The 20,007-nt window shown below is 43.6% G+C and overlaps 1 protein-coding gene across 2 annotated transcripts in view; it reads right to left on the reverse strand.

Moving 5' to 3' along the window:
• UTRN (utrophin) overlaps window positions 1–20,007 on the reverse strand; it is an 846,507-nt gene that overhangs the window by 534,363 nt on the left and 292,137 nt on the right. For both annotated transcript variants that reach the window (XM_077283030.1, XM_077283029.1), the window contains exons 45-47: window positions 16,038–16,213; window positions 11,645–11,780; window positions 10,889–11,038 (exon numbers count right to left, since the gene is read on the reverse strand). In XM_077283030.1, coding sequence (XP_077139145.1) covers window positions 10,889–11,038; window positions 11,645–11,780; window positions 16,038–16,213 — 462 coding nt within the window. The remainder of the gene's footprint in view (window positions 1–10,888; window positions 11,039–11,644; window positions 11,781–16,037; window positions 16,214–20,007) is intronic.

The raw sequence follows: 20,007 nt of genomic DNA on the forward strand, positions 1-20,007 counted from the left end.
CTCATTTAAAGACTTTTCTGTATATTCATGACTATGAAAATTGTAAATTCACACTGAAGGCATCAAAACTATGAATTAACACATGTGGAATTATATACTTAACAAAAAAGTGTGAAACAACTAAAAATATGTCTTATATTCTAGGTTCTTCAAAGTAGCCACCTTTTGCTTTGATGACTGCTTTGCACACTCTTGGCATTCTCTTGATGAGCTTCAAGAGATAGTCACCGGGAATGGTTTTCACTTCACAGGTGTGCCCTGTCAGATTTAATAAGTGGGATTTCTTGCCTTATAAATGGGGTTGGCACCATTAGTTGTGTTGTGCAGAAGTCTGGTGCATACACAGCTGATAGTCCTACTGAATAGACTGTTAGAATTTGTATTATGGCAAGAAAAAAGCAGCTAAGTAAAGAAAAACGAGTGGCCATCATTACTTTAAGAAATGAAGGTAAGTCACTCCGAAAAATTGGGAAAACTTTGAAAGTGTCCCCAAGTGCAGTTGCAAAAACCATCAAGCGCTACAAAGAAACTGGCTCACATGAGGACCGCCCCAGGAACGGAAGACCAAGAGTCACCTCTGCTTCTGAGGATAAGTTTATCCAAGTCACCAGCCTCCGAAATCGGAGGTTAACAGCTGCTCAGATTAGAGACCAGGTCAATGCCACACAGAGTTCTAGCAGCAGACACATCTCTACAACAACTGTTAAGAGGAGACTTTGTGCAGCAGGCCTTCATGGTAAAATAGCTGCTAGGAAACCACTGCTGTCATGATTCCCCAATGGCATGGGAACATCAGAAACACAAAATAACAGACTAGCCCTCGGGTGATGGAAACTCAAGCTGACCGTGACCTAAATCTACCACACAACTAACAGTAGCCAGGAAGCATTCCTACGGCTGCCTAGATGCCATGCGCCAGCCGGAGAACTAACTACGCCTGGAAGAGGAAGGAACAGACCTGGCTTACCTCTAGTGAAATTCCCCAAAGATGATAGTAGCCCCCACATATATTAACGGTGAGTTCAGAAGAAAAGACATACACAGTATGAAGGTAGATTTAGCAAAGCGAGGTCCACTTACTAGATAGAGGAAGGTTACAAAAGAGGACTTCACGGTCAGCTGAAAAACCCTTTCAAAAACCCATCCTGAAATTACTTTAAGACTCCTGTGTCAACTCATGACACAGGAGTGGCAATTTCAGTCCACAAGAGCTTCCAGTAACAGGAAATGACAAACTGTAAACTGGACAAAAAATACAACACAAAAAGGACAAGAGTCCACTTAGCTGATCAGCAGACTGGTAGCAGGAACATGCAACTGAAAGACTCAGGTTACAATGATGACCGGCAAGGAAGTGACTGGAGAGCAAGGCTAAATAGGGAACTCCCAAAACTGATGGAAGCAGGTGAGCTGAGGCAGAAAAGAACACACAAGTCTCCAGTACCACCAGCCACCACTAGGGGAGCCCAAAAAGCGGATCACAACACACTGCTAAGGGCAGGCAACAAGTAGAAAAGACTTGTTTGGGCTAAAGAACACAAGGAATGGAAATTAGACCAGTAGCAATCTGTGCTTTGGTCTGATGAGTCCAAATTTGAGATCTTTGGTTCCAACCACCCTGTCTTTGTGCGACGCAGAAAAGGTGAACAGATGGACTCTACATGCCTGGTTCCCACCGTGAAGCATGGAGGAGGAGGTGTGATGATGTGGAGGTGCTTTGCTGGTGACACTGTTGGGGATTTATTCAAAATTGAAGGCATACTGAACCAGCATGTATCTTGCAGTGACATGCTATTCCATCCGGTTTGCGTTTAGTTGGACCATCATTTATTTTTCAACAGGACAATGATCCCTAACACACCTCCAGGCTGTGTAAGGGCTATTTGACCAAGAAGGAGAGTGATGGGGTGCTACGCCGGATGACCTGGCCTCCACAGTCACCAGACCTGAACCCAATCGAGATGTTTTGGGGTGAGCTGGACCGCAGAGTGAAAGCAAAAGGGCCAACAAGTGCTAAGCATCTCTGGGAACTCCTTCAAGATTGTTGGAAGACCATTCCCGGTGACTACCTCTTGAAGCTCATCAAGAAAATGCCAAGATTGTGCAAAGCATTCATCATAGCAAAAGGTGGCTACTTTGAAGAACCTAGAATATAAGACATTTCCAGTTGTTTCACACTTTTTTGTTAAGTATATAATTCCACATGTGTTAATTCATAGTTTTGATGCCTTCAGTGTGAATTTACAATTTTCATAGTCATGAAAATACAGAAAAATCTTTAAATGAGAAGGTGTGTCCAAACTTTTGGTCTGTACTGTATATATACACACACACACACACACACACACACACACACACACACACACACACCACTAAGGAAATATTCATCCAGATCAGTAATGTCATTAAATGCAATCAGAATAGCTCAAAACATCAGCCAACCAAGGAAATGTAATTTAGGATATTTTACATGTGGACTAAATCTAATTCAGCTCTAGGAGACAAATGACCTTGTCTTCAGTAAATATTTTGATCTCATGCATAAAAGTAATATCTACTAAACAATAAAAAATACATCCCCCCAAAATGAGAGCAGCAGACCTTGGTGTGGAAAAATTAGCACAGGTGACTTATAGCTATGTTCAGGATATGTCCCGGAAATATCTCCAATGCTTCTCCAGCAATACAATCTGCATTACATATGAACAGCCAATGACACTAAGGTAGACATATCAAGAATAAGAATATGGAAGAACTGGGCACACCAGGGATCATGGAGGACTTCCCTTTACTCTAACTAGATTAAAAACTAGTAAAATGCAATGAAATTCTTGTCCTTTGATATACTGGACACATTATGAGAAGATATAGCTCAGTAAATAAAAAAAAATGCATAAGAGGTAGGATATGATGTACAATAAAGTGAATGACGACTACCATAGATAATGCCATAGAAATTATTTTGAAGAATCACTATTCCTATGGTCACCCGGACTCACTTACAGCCCTATCCAGGGTTCTTTATTAATTTCATATTTGGAGTAGTCTCGATAATATAAGTTCCGTTCCCCTAGTAATATACATACCAGCCGTCATTGTCTACTCCTCCCAATGCCACTCGGCCATCTTCTGAGTGCAGCTTCTGACTGACCGGAAGTCAATGTAAGGCTATGAGAGCCTTGTTCTGGTTCTCATAGACTTACATTGAGTAGTGACTTCCGGTTACCCCGGCAAACACTGGAGCAATCCAGCAGGTCACAAAATGCAAAAGATGACTGGAGCGGCTCTTCTCTTTCTCTTCTCTATCTCTTCTCTATCTCTTCTCTCTCTCTTCTCTTTCTCTTCTCTATCTCTTCTCTTCCTCTACTCTTTCTCTACTCTTTCTCTACTCTTTTCTGTTCTCTTCCTCTACTCTTTCTCTTCTCTTTCTCTTCTTTCTCTTCTCTTCTCTTTCTCTTCTCTTTCTCTTCTCTTTCTCTTCTCTTTCTCTTCTCTATCTCTTCTATTTTTTTTCTTACTTCTTACTTTTTTGCCTCCTATATCCGATGTATTTTACTGCCTACTGCTCACTGCAGGGTGAGTTATCAGGGTCGGTCACGTTATTTTTATTATAACAGAATAGGTTCCTCTGCGCTTGTTAGTGCAGGTTCCTCACAGACTACACAGCTCTCTCGTCCATAAAATGGCTGATCGTGGAGGAGCATGTGACCAGACCTGTCCATCGGTCTTCTCCCATTGAAAACCTGACACGAGAAAACTGCTTTTCTATTAGAGGAGAGCGATGGACAGGTTTGGTCACTGCTCCTCCACCAGCAGCCATTGTATGGACTGGAGACCGGGATAAGAACCTGTTATATCTCTATAATGTAACTGCCACAAGATCATGTTGCCAACACACCTGATAAAACAAAAATAATATGACCGACCCTGGTAACTCGGTCTGCAGCCAGCAATAGACAGTGTAATGTGTAATACAGCGGGAATAGGAGACAAAAAGAGCAAGAGTTTTAATGAAACCCAATTACATGCATTTAACCCCTTAACCCCCAAAGTTGGTTTGAATGTTAATGACCTGGACAATTTTTACAATTCTGACCGCTTTCCCTTTATGAGGTTATAACTCTGGAACGCTTGCATGGATCCCAGTGAGTCTGACATTCTTTTCTCAAGACATATTTTACTTCATGATAGTGGTAAAATTTCTTTGATATTACTTGCGTTTATTTTATTAACAGAATCTGTGTTCTCAAGACACCCATATTGTCAAGAGTTGTGACGGAGCACAAAGTCACTGACTCCGTCGCTTACCCCAGCAGGCCACAGTTATCATTAGAAATATTGGTCTTGTAGTAAATCTTGCTTTCCTCCATCCAGGGTAATATTAGTATTATATTCCCATCTGGTGCTTGGGGACAGTGACAGCATGGGCCTGTGTGATTTCAAATGCCAGGGCTGAATCTTATCCCCAGTCCGTACCTGTTGGGCTCATTGCAGAGCTCGGAACGGAAGAACTTTACGTTTGACTTTCCAATGCAACATTGGCTGGAATTGAGATAGGACACCATGTCGCATTTGGAGAGCCCCTGATGTGCCTAAACAGTAGAAACTCCCCACAAGTGATACCATTTTGGAAAGTAGACCCCCTAAGAAACTTATCTAGATGTGTGGTGCGCACTTTGACCCACCAAGTGCTTCACAGAAGTTTATCATGTAGAGCCGTAAAAATAAAAAAATCATATTTTTTCACAAAAATGATATTTTCGACCCTAATTTTTTATTTTTCCAAGGGTAACAGAAGAAATTGGACCCCAAAAGTTATTGTGCAATTTGTCTTGAGTATGCCGATACCCCATATGTGGGGCTAAACCACTGTTTGGGCGCATGGCAGAGCTCGGAAGGGAAGGAGCGCCGTTTGACTTTTCACTGCAAAAATGACTGGAAATCGAAATAGGACTCCATGTCGCGTTTGGAGAGCCCTTGCTGTGCCTAAACAGTGGAAACCCCCCACAATTGACACCATTTTGGAAAGTAGACCCCCTTAGGAACTTATCTAGATGTGTTGTGAGAAGTTTGAACCTCCAACTGTTTCACTACAGTTCATAATGCAGAGCCGTGAAAATAAAAAATCATTTTTTCCACAAAAATGATTTTTTAGCCCCCAGTTTTGTATTTTCCCAAGGGTAACAAGAGAAATTGGACCCCAAAAGTTGTTGTCCATTTTGTCCTGAGTGCGCTGATATCCCATTTGTTGGGGTCAACCCCTGTTTGGGCGCATGGCAGAGCTCGGAAGGGAAGGAGCACTGTTTTACTTTTTCAACTCAGAATTGGCTGGAATTGAGATTGGATGCCATGTTGCATTTGGAGAGCCCCTGATGTGCCTAAACAGTGGAAAACCCCCAATTCTAACTTCAACCCTAACCCCAACACACCCCTAACCCTAATCCCAACCCTAACCATAACCCTAACCACACCCCTAACCTGAACACGCCCCTAACCCTAATCCCAACCCTAACCACACCCCTAACCCCAACATACCCCTAACCCCAACACACCCCTAACCCTAATCCCAACCATATCCCTAACCACACCCCTAACCCTGACACACCCCTAACGCTAATCCCAACAGTAAATGTAATACAAACACTAACCCTAACTTTAGCCCCCACCCTAACCCTAACATTAGCCCCAACCCTAACCCTAACTATAGCCCTACCCCTAACTTTAGCCCTAACCCTAACCCTAATGGGAAAATAGAAATACTTTTTTTTTTATTATTATTTTTCCCTAACTAAGGTGGTGATAAAGGGGGGTTTGATTTACTATTTATAGTGGGTTTTTATAGCGGGTTTTTATGTTTGGCAGCTGTCACACACTAAAAGACACTTTATTGCAAAAAATAGTTTTTGTGTTACCACATTTTGAGAGCTATAATTTTTCCATATTTTGGTCCACAGAGTCATGTGAGATCTTGTTTTTCGCGGGACAAGTTGACGTTATATTGGTCCCATTTTTGGGCACATGACATTTTTTGATCGCTTTCTATTCTGATTTTTGTTAGGCAGAATGAACAAAAACCAGCAATTCATGAATTTCTTTTTTTTTTTTTTTTTGGGGGGGGGCGTTTATACCGTTCTGCATTTGGTAAAACTGATAAAGCAGCTTTATTCTTCGGGTCAGTAAGATTACAGCGATATCTCATTTATATCATTTTTTTATGTTTTGGCGCTTTTATACGATAAAAACTATTTTATAGAAAAAATAATTATTTTTGCATCGCTTTATTCTGAGGACTATAACTTTTTAATTTTTTCGCTGCTGATGCTGTATGGCAGCTTGTTTTTTGCAGGACAAGATGACATTTTCAGCGGTACCATGGTTATTTATATTCGTCTTTTTGATCGCGTGTTATTCCACTTTTTGTTCGGCGGCATTGTTTTTCGCCTCGTTTTTTATTTTCTTTTTACGGTGTTCACTGGGTTAACTAGTGGGATAGTTTTATAGGTCGGGTCGTTACGGACGCGGCGATACTAAATATGTGTACTTTTATTGTTTTTTTATTTACATAAAGAAATGTATTTATTGGAACAATACTTTTTTTTTTTTTATTTAGGAATTAATTTTTTTTTTTTTTTACACATGTAAATGTTTTTTTTTACTTTTTTACTTTGTCCCAGGGTGGGACATCATGGTATAGTGTGAGATCAGCGATCTGAAAGGCAGTGCTGCAGGCTTCCGATGCCTGGTCTCAGCAGGCTCTTGCAAGCCACCTCCCTGCAGGACCCGGAAGGACTCCCGTGGCCATCTTGGATCCGGGGCCTGCAGGGAGGAGGACGGAAGAGACGCTTGGAACAACGCAATCACATCGCGTTGTTCCGAGGGTCTCAGGGAAGCACACAGGGAGCCCCCTCCCTGCGCGATGCTTCTCTATGCCACTGGAACGATGCAATCATGTTTGATCGCAGTGTTCCAGGGGTTAAAGTGCCAGGAGCGGTCTGTGACCGCTCATGGCACATAGTGCCGGATGTCAGCTGTAATAATCAGCTGACACCCGGCCGCGATCGGCTGCGCTCCACCTGAGAGCGCGGCTGATCGCCCATGACCTACTATCCCGTCCCTGGGAAGTCCCAGGTCACCTCGACGGGATAGAACATCAGATGGCAGAAAGGGGTTAAATTAAAAAAAAAAAAAGATTGGCCACAAAGGTGGTCATTTCCTTTATTGACACTTGACGGTAATAAAACCCAACAGTAGTAAAATGTTGGTTCAATTGTGAAATTAACCCGTTCACCAAGAAGCCTGTTTTCACCTTCCTGACCATGCCATTTTTTTCAGTTCTGACCACTGTCACTTTATGAGGCCATAACTCTGGAACGCTTCAACGGATCCCAGAGATTCTGAGAATGATTCTTAGTGACATATTGTACTTCATGTTAGTGGTAAAATTTATTCGATATGACTTGAGTTTATTTGTGAAAGAATCGGAAATTTTGCGAAAATTTAGCAACTTTGGAATTTTGAATGTTTATGCCCTTAAATCAAAGAGATACAGGTGCATCTCACAAAATTAGAATATCATCAAAAAGTAAATTTATTTCAGTTCTTCACTACAAAAAGTGAAACTCATATATTAGATAGAGTTATTACAAACAGAGTGATGTAATTCAAGTGTTTATTTCTGTTAATGTTGATGATTATGGCTTACAGCCAATGAAAACCCAAAAGTCATTATCTCAGTAAATTAGAATACTTTATATGCCGTCTGGTGACCGGAAATGGCACCGCCGTACATATACTGCTCTTTGCGGGAACGCACCTCCTGCAGAGCAGTATATGTACGGCGCATATCGGGAAGGGGCTAATAGTATTGGAAATATAATGTATATTCCCTATTAAACATTGTAAAACATCACAGCCTCCTCAATGGTGACCTATTGTATTGTATACCAGAAAAAAACCCTTGTCTTTCTATAATCAAAATGAGTTGAATCAGGTTAAATCAGTTTTTTGTTTTACACTTATTATTTCTTTTTTTAATTGACTTTTTTTTTCTTCTTCTTTTCATACTGCAATCTTTATTACAAAAAAAATCTTACATTTTTCATACTGGTTGCTGGTGCTTCTTAAGGTACCTTCACACTAAAGGTACCTTCACACTAAGCGACTTTACAACGATAACGATAGCGATCCGTGACGTTGCAGCGTCCTGGATAGCGATATCGTTGTGTTTGACACGCAGCAGCGATCTGGATCCTGCTGTGATATCGCTGGTCGTTGCTGAAAGTTCAGAACTTTATTTGGTTGTCAGATCGGCGTGTATCGTTACGATATCACAGCAGGATCCAGATCGCTGCTGCGTATCAAACACAACGATATCGCTATCCAGGACGCTGCAACGTCACGGATCGCTATCGTTATCGTTGTAAAGTCGCCTAGTGTGAAGGTACCTTTAGACTCATACTTCCTTTCAGTAAGAGTTTACATAATTCTTATCATCAGAGGCAGAATTAAAATAACAGATAACACCTGTATACACGGCTGATAACACAGGACCCACCACCTGTGGGTTATGTCACAGCTTCCCCTGCTCCACTTTCACAATGACCTTTACACATGCAAATTAGATACATCAATACAAAAGATATGTTGAAGGTTTGACCACTGTAGCTAGATGCATGTATTGTTTCCTAAAATAAAAGGAAGTTAGAGTCTAAAAAGCCTGTGTCCAGCATGGAAATTTAAAGGGTTCTATTATTTATGTTTAATACTGAATGTTATATGTAAATCTAAAAATAATAATAAAAAATCAATTTAACATAAAAATCTGATGTAACCAACAGGTCATTTTCTGATGATAGCTTCTAGTAACATTTTAATGTATTGTTTTGCTCTTGTTCCCTCTGCTACCACTTGTAAATTTACAATGCCGCTCTGTGAGCGTTTCAACAATGCTTGTTGTGATAGGCGTCCTTCAAAGCCTGGTGCAATATGTCCTCAGTTCTCAGATAGTCTTTAACACCTAAGGATTGAGCAGGGCATCTGGATGTCTTTACAAAGTAGCGACATTGGAAAGCTGAGATATAGAGAGCAGTTCCAGTTAGTCCGCCAAGTATACATGCGCGGCTCGGGAGGAGCCTAGGACCCTAGTATACACACATATATATATATAGTGGGTGGCCATCTGGCTCTCAATTGAGAACTGTACAACTAATAGCCATACTTATGGAAGGCAGGGGCAATCGTTGACTCCTCCCCAATCTCTCCCCTCTCTACTTCTGTATGCTACATATAACTACTATAGCAATGCAATAGCATTGTGCTGGTCACTACATTGATTGCCTGTTTCCTCTAGACCCCTCACTCCTATTCTTGAATAGGTTATTACTCCGTAATGTCTGATTTTGTTTTTTCTTATACTCTCTGACTTGTACAATCCGAACCTTTGGTCACCGGTAGAGATCGTATTGCCATTGGTAAGCATACTGCATAAAAATATTTTATTTTCTTATATCGATCGGACCCATAAGGGACAATACATTTGAGCTAATCATGGCTCTTTTTCAAGCCATAGCTCACGCTTGGCTAAGGCTGGCTGTGAATATGTCATGTTGCTTAAAATCTATGGTCTACGGAGTTGAGCTTCGGGATGAATCAGTTTTACAATTTTTTGAACAATGGCAATGAATAATCTTTTGTGCTAGAGAAGCAGATGTGAGAGAATTGAGGCTCAGCGCGCCAAGACAATATGTGTATGGCTTGAATATCAAGTGAAGAAATGTGACTGACAACTAGGCTTAAAGCCCTATGGGTCCTCAGAATAACTCCATTCTTTATACTTGCCATGTACGCCAGTCTGCAGCAATCGTACAACAGTACGGATATCACCAATGCCACATTAATAAAATGTCTATAGGCACCTGCTGATGTTATTTTGGAAAGGAAATCACTGGGAAATTCACTGTGAGAAAGTGAAGTGATTATATCTGATGGCACAGAGCAATGCAAGCACAAGTGTAACCAAATGAGCTATGATAATGATCAAACCACAGTGTAAAGGCCCCACAAACCTCCGATATTTGCTGGCCGAATGCTCATTTTCGAACAGCTATTCCTCCCTCCTTCACCCCCATTATATACATGCACACTCAGTTTGGTCAAGCACGCATGCGGTTTTGATTGGGAGTGAGGACTAAGTGCTGACAGACCTTCTATGAGAGCCAAAAGGTCCTTTATTAACATTTAATGTGAGCTGAGAGTCAGAGGTCACCGGTACAAACGCAAGATAGTCTGTTGGTCCTGCTAAAATCGGTGGGTTCTTCTGACTCCGCTCTGTCTTAAATAGTTTATGAAATAAAAACTAAAGTTGTAGTTACTAACAGTACAAGTAAAGATGAAAAAACTTTGTATAATATCTAATTAGTGAAATATGTTCCCTTCCCTATGTAACTGTCACTTTTTGTTTTCTGCACTGATCATTTAATCTCAAATGCTGCCCACATTAGTCTACAGATTTGTCCTCAATGAGGTATCAAATTACATCTACTGCCTATAAAAGTCTATGCTGTAGAGAAGCTGGAGGGAGACAAGAGCAAAGGACAGAACGGATACAGCTGAGGCTTCTAGTGATGATGGAATAACTTCTAACATGCAGGATACAAGTCGTATAATGGCCAGAAGTAGTGTTATTCCTTTTATACACACGATAGCCTTTTCTGAAAAGCTGCAAAAAAGTGCAGTCCTCTCTTTATTTAAAGTGTGGCCCAATGTGGGAACGCCCTCCCACATACCGTAACTATTACAACCTTCAACATCAAAAACTATAGGTATAATATAAGTGGAATAAGGAAAGAAAGTGGGCAGTAGGTATGAAAAGAGCTTCGCGTTGTCATACCTGAGTCCAGGTAACATTTATGGTCCGTAGTCTTGAAGAAAGTTTCTCTCTGTCCTGTGCGCTGAGTCTTTTCATCGCTAAGATATCTGGTGCTGTGCGGTTCAGCCACTCGGCTCTGTCACTCTGGATTCCAAGCTCTTTACTTACTGCCTGTGGGGGGAGCAAGAGAGCTAAACTTACGGATTCCTACAATATTTATGTTGATGAACATAATTAGAAACACTTAGCTAGAGCAAAGCCAAGAAAATTTCTATTACTAAAGAGCTGATTAGATAATTTTCCACATTATTTCCACATACACATTGGCAGAACTAACACTCACGTCACTCACTACAGGCTGTCATACAAATAAACATTGACTTTAGTAATTGGAAAGCTTCATTTAAACAGCCAGCTATTCTCTGGAATTATGGCTGCAGGGGAGGGATAGTTTATTTACTTGCTCAGGTACATCCAGACTAGTTGCATTGTAATTGAACCATTTATTTTATGGACGTTAATAAACTCAGGCCTCGCTCAATACAAGTGAATTGAGCAGGGCTGCCCCCGCCTTGTCGAGTGTAGCTGATGTATGCATGTCATACACATGTTCCATGACCGCCAGGTCTTGCCTCCGGCACCAGAATATCAAGACAGACCTTTAAGTGACAAATTCCATTCAAATACATAGATAACCTCAGACAGATACAGATAGTGAAAAAAACAGAACCTCAATTATCCAACAAGTCATTATGTTATTTGTGTAACATGTCTTACCCTGATTTCACTAAGCCTTTCCTCATTATCAAGTGTCGGATTCACTCGCAACACATTTGTGGCCTGATCCAGCCAAACCGTCAACTCATCCAGTTTTCTCTTGTATTCAGTTAAAGCTGGACTTTCTTCTTTCAATCTGAAAAAGCAGAGGACAATAAATAATAAGTTTTTATGTACTTGGCAATGTTACAGCATAGGGCAAGTTTTGAATTGTATAGATCTCCAATACGGCACCAATAGAAGTCTACGAGGCTACATTGTACCCCTGTATAACTTCACTTTCACAGAGAGACATACACATCATATTTAAATGGATTAAGTAATGGATTGAGCATTGCTAAGTGGACGCACCATAAGACTAAGTCTACAAATCTCAAATATGCAGGAGCTCCATGTACCGCTGCATGGGTTCTGGGCATACTGCTGTTACATATGAATGAGGCCACTAGGTGATAATAAATAACTAATAAGAAATATTCACCATCATGTTCATGCTAGTATATACAGATGACACATGGTATACATGGTGTCTGGTACCTGATTCATGATGGCCAAACTGCATGCAGAAAGAATCAGAGCATCGATGCACAACTGCAGCCAAATATGGTTTACACTGAAACACTCCGGCCAGTCAGGTATGGTTTACACTGAAACACTCCGGCCAGTCAGGTATGGTTTACACTGAAACGCTCTACACAGCCAGGTATGGTTTACACTGACACGCTCCACACAGCCAGGTATGGTTTACACTGACACGCTCCAGCCAGCCAGGTATGGTTTACACTGAAACGCTCCACACAGCCAGGTATGGTTTACACTGAAACGCTCCGGCCAGTCAGGTATGGTTTACACTGATACGCTCCACACAGCCAGGTATGGTTTACACTGACACGCTCCACACAGCCAGGTATGGTTTACACTGACACGCTCCAGCCAGCCAGGTATGGTTTACACTGAAACACTCCGACCAGCCAGGTATGGTTTACACTGAAACGCTCCACACAGCCAGGTATGGTTTACACTGAAACGCTCTACACAGCCAGGTATGGTTTACACTGAAACACTCCGACCAGCCAGGTATGGTTTACACTGAAACGCTCCACACAGCCAGGTATGGTTTACACTGAAACGCTCCACACAGCCAGGTATGGTTTACACTGACACGCTCTACACAGCCAGGTATGGTTTACACTGAAACGCTCCGGCCAGTCAGGTACGGTTTACACTGACATGCTCCGGCCAGCCAGGTATGGTTTACACTGAAACGCTCCACACAGCCAGGTATGGTTTACACTGAAACGCTCCACACAGCCAGGTATGGTTTATACTGACACGCTCCGGCCAGCCAGGTATGGTTTACACTGAAACGCTCCACACAGCCAGGTATGGTTTACACTGACACGCTCCACACAGCCAGGTATGGTTTACACTGAAACGCTCCACACAGCCAGGTATGGTTTACACTGAAACGCTCCGGCCAGTCAGGTACGGTTTACACTGACACGCTCAGGCCAGTCAGGTACGGTTTACACTGAAACACTCCGACCAGCCAGGTATGGTTTACACTGAAACACTCCGGCCAGTCAGGTATGGTTTACACTGAAACACTCCGACCAGCCAGGTATGGTTTACACTGAAACGCTCCACACAGCCAGGTATGGTTTACACTGAAACGCTCCACACAGCCAGGTATGGTTTACACTGAAACGCTCCACACAGCCAGGTATGGTTTACACTGAAACGCTCCGGCCAGTCAGGTACGGTTTACACTGAAACACTCCGACCAGCCAGGTATGGTTTACACTGAAACGCTCCACACAGCCAGGTATGGTTTACACTGAAACACTCCGACCAGCCAGGTATGGTTTACACTGATACACTCCGGCCAGTCAGGTATGGTTTACACTAAAATGCTACACACAGCCAGGTATGGTTTACACTGAAACGCTCCGGCCAGTCAGGTATGGTTTACACTGAAACACTCCACACAGCCAGGTATGGTTTACACTGAAACACTCCGACCAGCCAGGTATGGTTTACACTGAAACACTCCGGCCAGTCAGGTATGGTTTACACTGAAACGCTCCGGCCAGTCAGGTACGGTTTACACTGAAACGCTCCACACAGCCAGGTATGGTTTACACTGAAACACTCCGGCCAGTCAGGTACGGTTTACACTGAAACACTCCGGCCAGCCAGATATGGTTTACACTGATACGCTCCACACAGCCAGGTATGGTTTACACTGACACGCTCTACACAGCCAGGTATGGTTTACACTGAAACACTCCGGCCAGTCAGGTATGGTTTACACTGAAACGCTCCACACAGCCAGATATGGTTTACACTGAAACACTCCGGCCAGTCAGGTATGGTTTACACTGAAACGCTCCACACAGCCAGATATGGTTTACACTGATACGCTCCACACAGCCAGGTATGGTTTACACTGACACGCTCCACACAGCCAGGTATGGTTTACACTGAAACACTCCGACCAGCCAGGTATGGTTTACACTGATACGCTCCACACAGCCAGGTATGGTTTACACTGAAACACTCCGACCAGCCAGGTATGGTTTACACTGAAACACTCCGACCAGCCAGGTATGGTTTACACTGATACGCTCCACACAGCCAGGTACGGTTTACACTGACACGCTCCGGCCAGTCAGGTATGGTTTACACTGAAACGCTCCACACAGCCAGGTACGGTTTACACTGACACGCTCCGGCCAGTCAGGTATGGTTTACACTGATACGCTCCACACAACCAGGTATGGTTTACACTGACACGCTCCACACAGCCAGGTATGGTTTACACTGATACGCTCCACACAACCAGGTATGGTTTACACTGACACGCTCCACACAGCCAGGTATGGTTTACACTGATACGCTCCACACAACCAGGTATGGTTTACACTGACACGCTCCACACAGCCAGGTATGGTTTACATTGAAACTGTCTGGCCAGTCAGGTATGGTTTACACTGATACGCTCCACACAGCCAGGTATGGTTTACATTGAAACTGTCTGGCCAGTCAGGTATGGTTTACACTGGAAAAGCTCCTGCCAGGTATGGTTTACATTGAAACGCTCCGGCCAGCCAAGTATGGTTTACACTGAAACTCACTGGTAAGTCGGGTATAGTTTACACTCTAAAAGCTCTGGCCAGTCAGGTATGGTTTACACTGAAACACTACAGGCAGCCAGATATGGTTTACATTGAAATGCTCTTGCCAGCCAAGCATGGTTTACACTGAAATGCTCCTACCAGCCAGGTATGGTATACATTCAAACGCTCTGGCCAGTCAGGTATGGCTTACAGTGGAAAAGCTACAGCCAGTCAGGTATGGTTTACGTTGAGGCATTTCAGAGAAAGTACACTTTAAAGATCTCACCAGGGACCCATAGGGAGAAAGGAGATAAATCCAGCGCCACCAAGGCTGGCTTGTCTAGGCGACACAGCAGATGATTGACAAGTCTCTCACATAGAAAGAAACCTGTAAAACACCTTCAGCAGGACTGGGAAGAGCCACCTGGGGAGAAAGCTCGTCTTTAGCCCCTTCATGACTAGCTGATTTTAACATTTTTTCTTTTCTATTCCCTACTCTTCTTCCAACAGTCACATTTTTTTTTACTTTTCCATCAATATACAGTACAGACCAAAAGTTTGGACACACCTTCGCATTTAAAGACTTTTCTGTATTTTCACATAATCAGCTTATAAAAGAGGCTAAGAAAAATAACCTTATCCTGGCCAGTCCAGGTTTATTAAACCCTAAGAGGGTCAATTCACAGCCTAATCTTCTGTTTAGAAATAAAATTTGCACAAATTCAAGGACACCTCAAATATCTGAAATAAGTTGCAGACACAGCTTGAATTGCACTTAAAAGGAATCTCTCACCACGTTATTGCTGGCACATTTGTAGGGGCAGAAATCCTGATTACAGTGAGGCATCACTTACTGGGCTGCTTGCTGCAGTTTATATAGATTAACAGTTCATCTGCTGCAAATCTAGCAGTTCTCTGATTAACAGCTGTGTACACTGTGCGTAGGCAGAAAGCTGTCAATCAGTGGTGAAGTTGGAACTATAAAGAGCACATGAATATGTAGGACTACATGGCAGCAGGTTTTATAGTGGCAATCTGCTGATAAAATAGTGATTTAATCAAAACTACAGCAAGCATCCCAGTAAGTGACACACTGCTGGAATCAGGATCTCCATCTTTGCATTATGTTGGTCTCTAATGAGGTGGAAAAATCTGGCATCAGATTCCCCTTTAATAGTTATACATAATGCTATTTCAGCGATTACTATGCACTCATCAGCACAATGTAAGATAAAGCCCATTGACGAATAATCTCCGCTACACAGGCGTCATACCTTTGCTGCCGGTCCATGACCTCAAACTTAATCGCACTCCAGCGTCTGTTCAGACTTGTCAGTTTCTCCTGCAGGAATTGTCCATCAGTGGCGGAGAGATGCTGTATGATCCCTTCCCCGCTCTGGTTGAGAATGGTAAAGCTGAGCTGCTGAGTGCTGATTCCTTCCTCAAGCTCCTGACAAAATGAAGCAGAAGAGTCAGAAAGCTACCTGCTGAGGCCTGTATGTCTGGGATCCGTATGCCTATCAACACAATGGCAAGTAAATGCTGAAGCGTAAAATAATCTGCTTTCGTGAAACCGTTCGCCTTGCCGTTCTCAGAAGTGTTTTGATCTATTTAAACTGTAAAAGGAAAATGACACCCATGAAATTAGGTTTAACTTGGTTTCATTTCAATGTATAGTTTCTTTTTAGTTCATGTTGCAGACTGAAAATGTCCAATGGTAATGTCCCCATCATCAGAGTGCAATGAAGGCTTTATTGTGATGCCCATTTTATCTGTACATAAACATCTGTACATAAATCTTTTTCAAATCTCAAGATATCGGAGCAGCTCCTTGGCCCTGGCACCTACACTGCCAGCTTTGTTTCAACACAGACTGAGACACAGATAACGGTCAGACTCCCTCCTTCATACTCATCAATGGTCACGTGCTGCTGGCATAGGAAGCTCTATTCTATGCATAGCCCATTGCAAACGTAGAGGTGCATGGAATCCAGGCTTGGTCTAGTATCTTTACAACAGTTCATTTTTATTTATTTATTTAAAGGGTTTGTCCACTACTAAGACATCTCCTTCTCAATCTGAATGTTTGCTCCCGTTAGAACAAAAACACCTATACTCACCCTCCGCGTTGGCGCCATTCCACCAGTGTTGGCACTCGCTTTCCCGGGGCTCACGTAAGGCTGCTATGTCACACAATCGGCGCTGGCAGTACTGTCTCCGCCTTCAGATGTATAAATAATGAAGCGGCCAGTTGCAGCTCTCGTTTCCTGTTATACTTATACATAAGAACGCAGGGACAGTGATGCCAGCACTGATTGGGAGCAGGGCTTGTGTGATGTAACAACCTCACGTGAGCCCCGAGAATGCTAGTGCCAACAACACTAGAACGGCGCCGGCACTGGAGGCGAGTATAAGTATTCTTACTTTAATGGGGGCAAACATTCAGGTTGAGAAGGGGATGTCCTAGTAGTGGACAACCCCTTTAAGTATATTCATAAGTTTTTGCTTTTTTCCCCCTTATGCAAATTTGTTTTAAGCTAAAAAATTGACCACGTCATGGGTGCATCTGGTAATGGTCACGGAACTATAGCTTTATATTCTTTATTTATGCAGAGAAATAGCTTGATTTTATATGCAAATGAAAGTTCCATTTGAGGCCAATGGCTGAATGAACCATTCCATCCCACTGAATCCCTAGCCATGGACGTACCCGCTGACACCGCGCGTGCACACACAGTGTCAGTGAGGGAGCACTCTGCTCCCTCTCTCCTGTCTGCAGCAGGAACTAGTGAGCAGCCACTGCAGACAGGAGAGAGGGATGAGAGCATGCCTGATCGGCTTCTGCAGTGTCAGTGTGGATATGCAGGGTTGGTGATTCAATTCAGACTGCGCTCACTCAGGTCAAGTGAACACCGTCAAGCTAATGGGAGGTTCGTGGCAAGTGGACAGAGTGGGTGGAATGATGCTCTCAGCCCCTGACTCAGGACATTTGCCTCTAGGTGGTTTGATTCTGACTGAGAATAAATCTGTATACTCTCATAGTTTCTCCAAAAACATACTTATAGGTGAATTGCTTTTCTATGAAATTGGCCTTAGTTGTGTGGTTGTAATGAGCTGGCCGGCTCTGACTGTTCTGTGATCATTGACATAGAATCTGTGACAGACACTGCCCCCGTGTGGCCAGAAGTTGTACCTATGTCGAATGTGATTACAGGGAAACAAACTGTATTTGCAAAACTCCCCCCTGCTGTGTCATGTGATCAGGAAGGAGAGGAAGAAAAAGCCCGGGAAGTCTGTCTGTGCAGAGAGAGATCAGTGTGTGATCTGGCGTCCTCCCATATATGCGACATAGGAGATTGCCTGGATGATTCCCCTCCCTTGAAAGCTGACTTCCAGATTGTTCCCAGCTCCCACACTGCAGAGCACTCAGCGGTGACATCTCCACAGACCCTGAACCCACGAACTGTAAGCGGGTCCTCTGTTGAGAGGCCGAACACCCCACCTTTACCTGCTGAACCCCCAAGGATTACAGTCTGGACCTGAGAGACAGAGTTTTGTTTACTCCCTGTTGTTTTCCTCTTTGGCTGGAGCGTCTCCCTGCAGTGACAGACAGGCCTGCGACGTGGGAAGATAACCTCCTGGAGTAAAGGAACTGGTAACGTGTGGATAGGGAAAGTGAGGGACAGTTTGTATTACACGTTATTTCTGTGGATAGGCATATTTTGTGTTGTTTATTATTGTGTTCCGCTGTGTTAAGGAGAAATGTATAACAGTAAAGACATGTTTGTTAAAATGGAATCTGGGTGTGGAAGTTTTGCTGAACCAGATCATGGATATGCATGGGCGGCCTTGCCCTCGGTCACTTCATCTGGCGTAGTCGGCAGGATCTGTGCCCAGCAAGATTCCCACCCAGGCCCAGTATACAGTCAGAAACCACCGCCGGTGTCCATTGTAAACCAGGTCAGGAAATTTGGCGGGCGAAACTACCCCGTACCAGAGTGGGCGGAACAAGTGCGGATACTGGGAGAAATGTATAATATTGACCCTAAGACCTTGGCAGAAATGGCGGTACTGACGCTAGAGGGGGAGGCATGGACGACAGTCAGACTGGAGACGGTCAGGGGACAGCGTGTGTTAGAGGATTTGGTGCGGGTGCTGGAAAAGACCTATGGACCTACTACGTACCAGGGAACACTGCGATACCTGTTCTTTAGACGGACACAGCTTGAATGGGAAGACATTCCCCAATATGCAAATGCCCTTCAGGTACTCCTTGAACAAGTCTGTGCAAAAGGGGAACAACTGGCTACTATAGCTCCTCGTGACCTGGTACTGAGAGACCAATTCGTTATAGGGCTGAGAGACCAGTATCTTAACCGTACGCTACAGGACTTGATTCGGATGATGCCGACTCTCACCTTCGCTGAAGTCAAGCAGGAAGCCATAGAACGTTCTAGGTGACCCGTCATGGATGAGGAGACTCAAAGCGCTGCGTGCAGATCCATATTAGACATTAAACAGCCCAACAGTGACACCGAGGAGCTGAAACAGATGGTAGCAGATTTACAGCAACAGGTGTCACAGTTAACACTAGAACGACAGAGACACCAGCGGATACAACCTAGCCGTCCCGCGGGACCGTGTTGGTCATGTGGTGACCCTCGCCACAGGGCGAATCGTTGTCCTCAACGAACAAACCATCAGTTACCACGACGAACAGAATATCGGCTACATCCACAAGCAGAGCCACCACGCCAGGTCTCACCACAATGGCCGCCGTTAAACTAGACACCCCTGCAGCTGAGGTTCGAGCAGCAGGGGGGGACAGAGAACGGGGTGTAGAAAAACAGAACCAGCAACGGAGTACTCTTGCCTCGAGTAGTCCTATACTTGAAGTCCTTCTGGAGGGAGTTGCGGTGCAAGGATTGATGGACACTGGGTCGCAAGTGACCACGATCTCTGAACAGTTTTATGAAAAGTACCTCAAACCAAGAACTGCTTGTGATCCAGATACCACCATTAAGATAATTGCGGCTAATAACCTACCCATTCCAGTAACCGGAGTCGCCTGGATGGATACGAAGGCCTGTGGACAAGACCTAGGGAAACGAGGAATCGTCATTGTCAAGGAAGGCTTCGGCTCCGAGACCCCAGTAATAATTGGAATGAATATCTTGAAAGACCTAGATCTTATGCTGTTGACAAGAAAAGGGCCCAAGTACTGGCAGAAAGTTACCAAACATA

Source organism: Ranitomeya variabilis, chromosome 2, assembly GCF_051348905.1.
Source record: "Ranitomeya variabilis isolate aRanVar5 chromosome 2, aRanVar5.hap1, whole genome shotgun sequence".
NCBI classification, from domain to species: Eukaryota; Metazoa; Chordata; class Amphibia; order Anura; family Dendrobatidae; genus Ranitomeya; species Ranitomeya variabilis.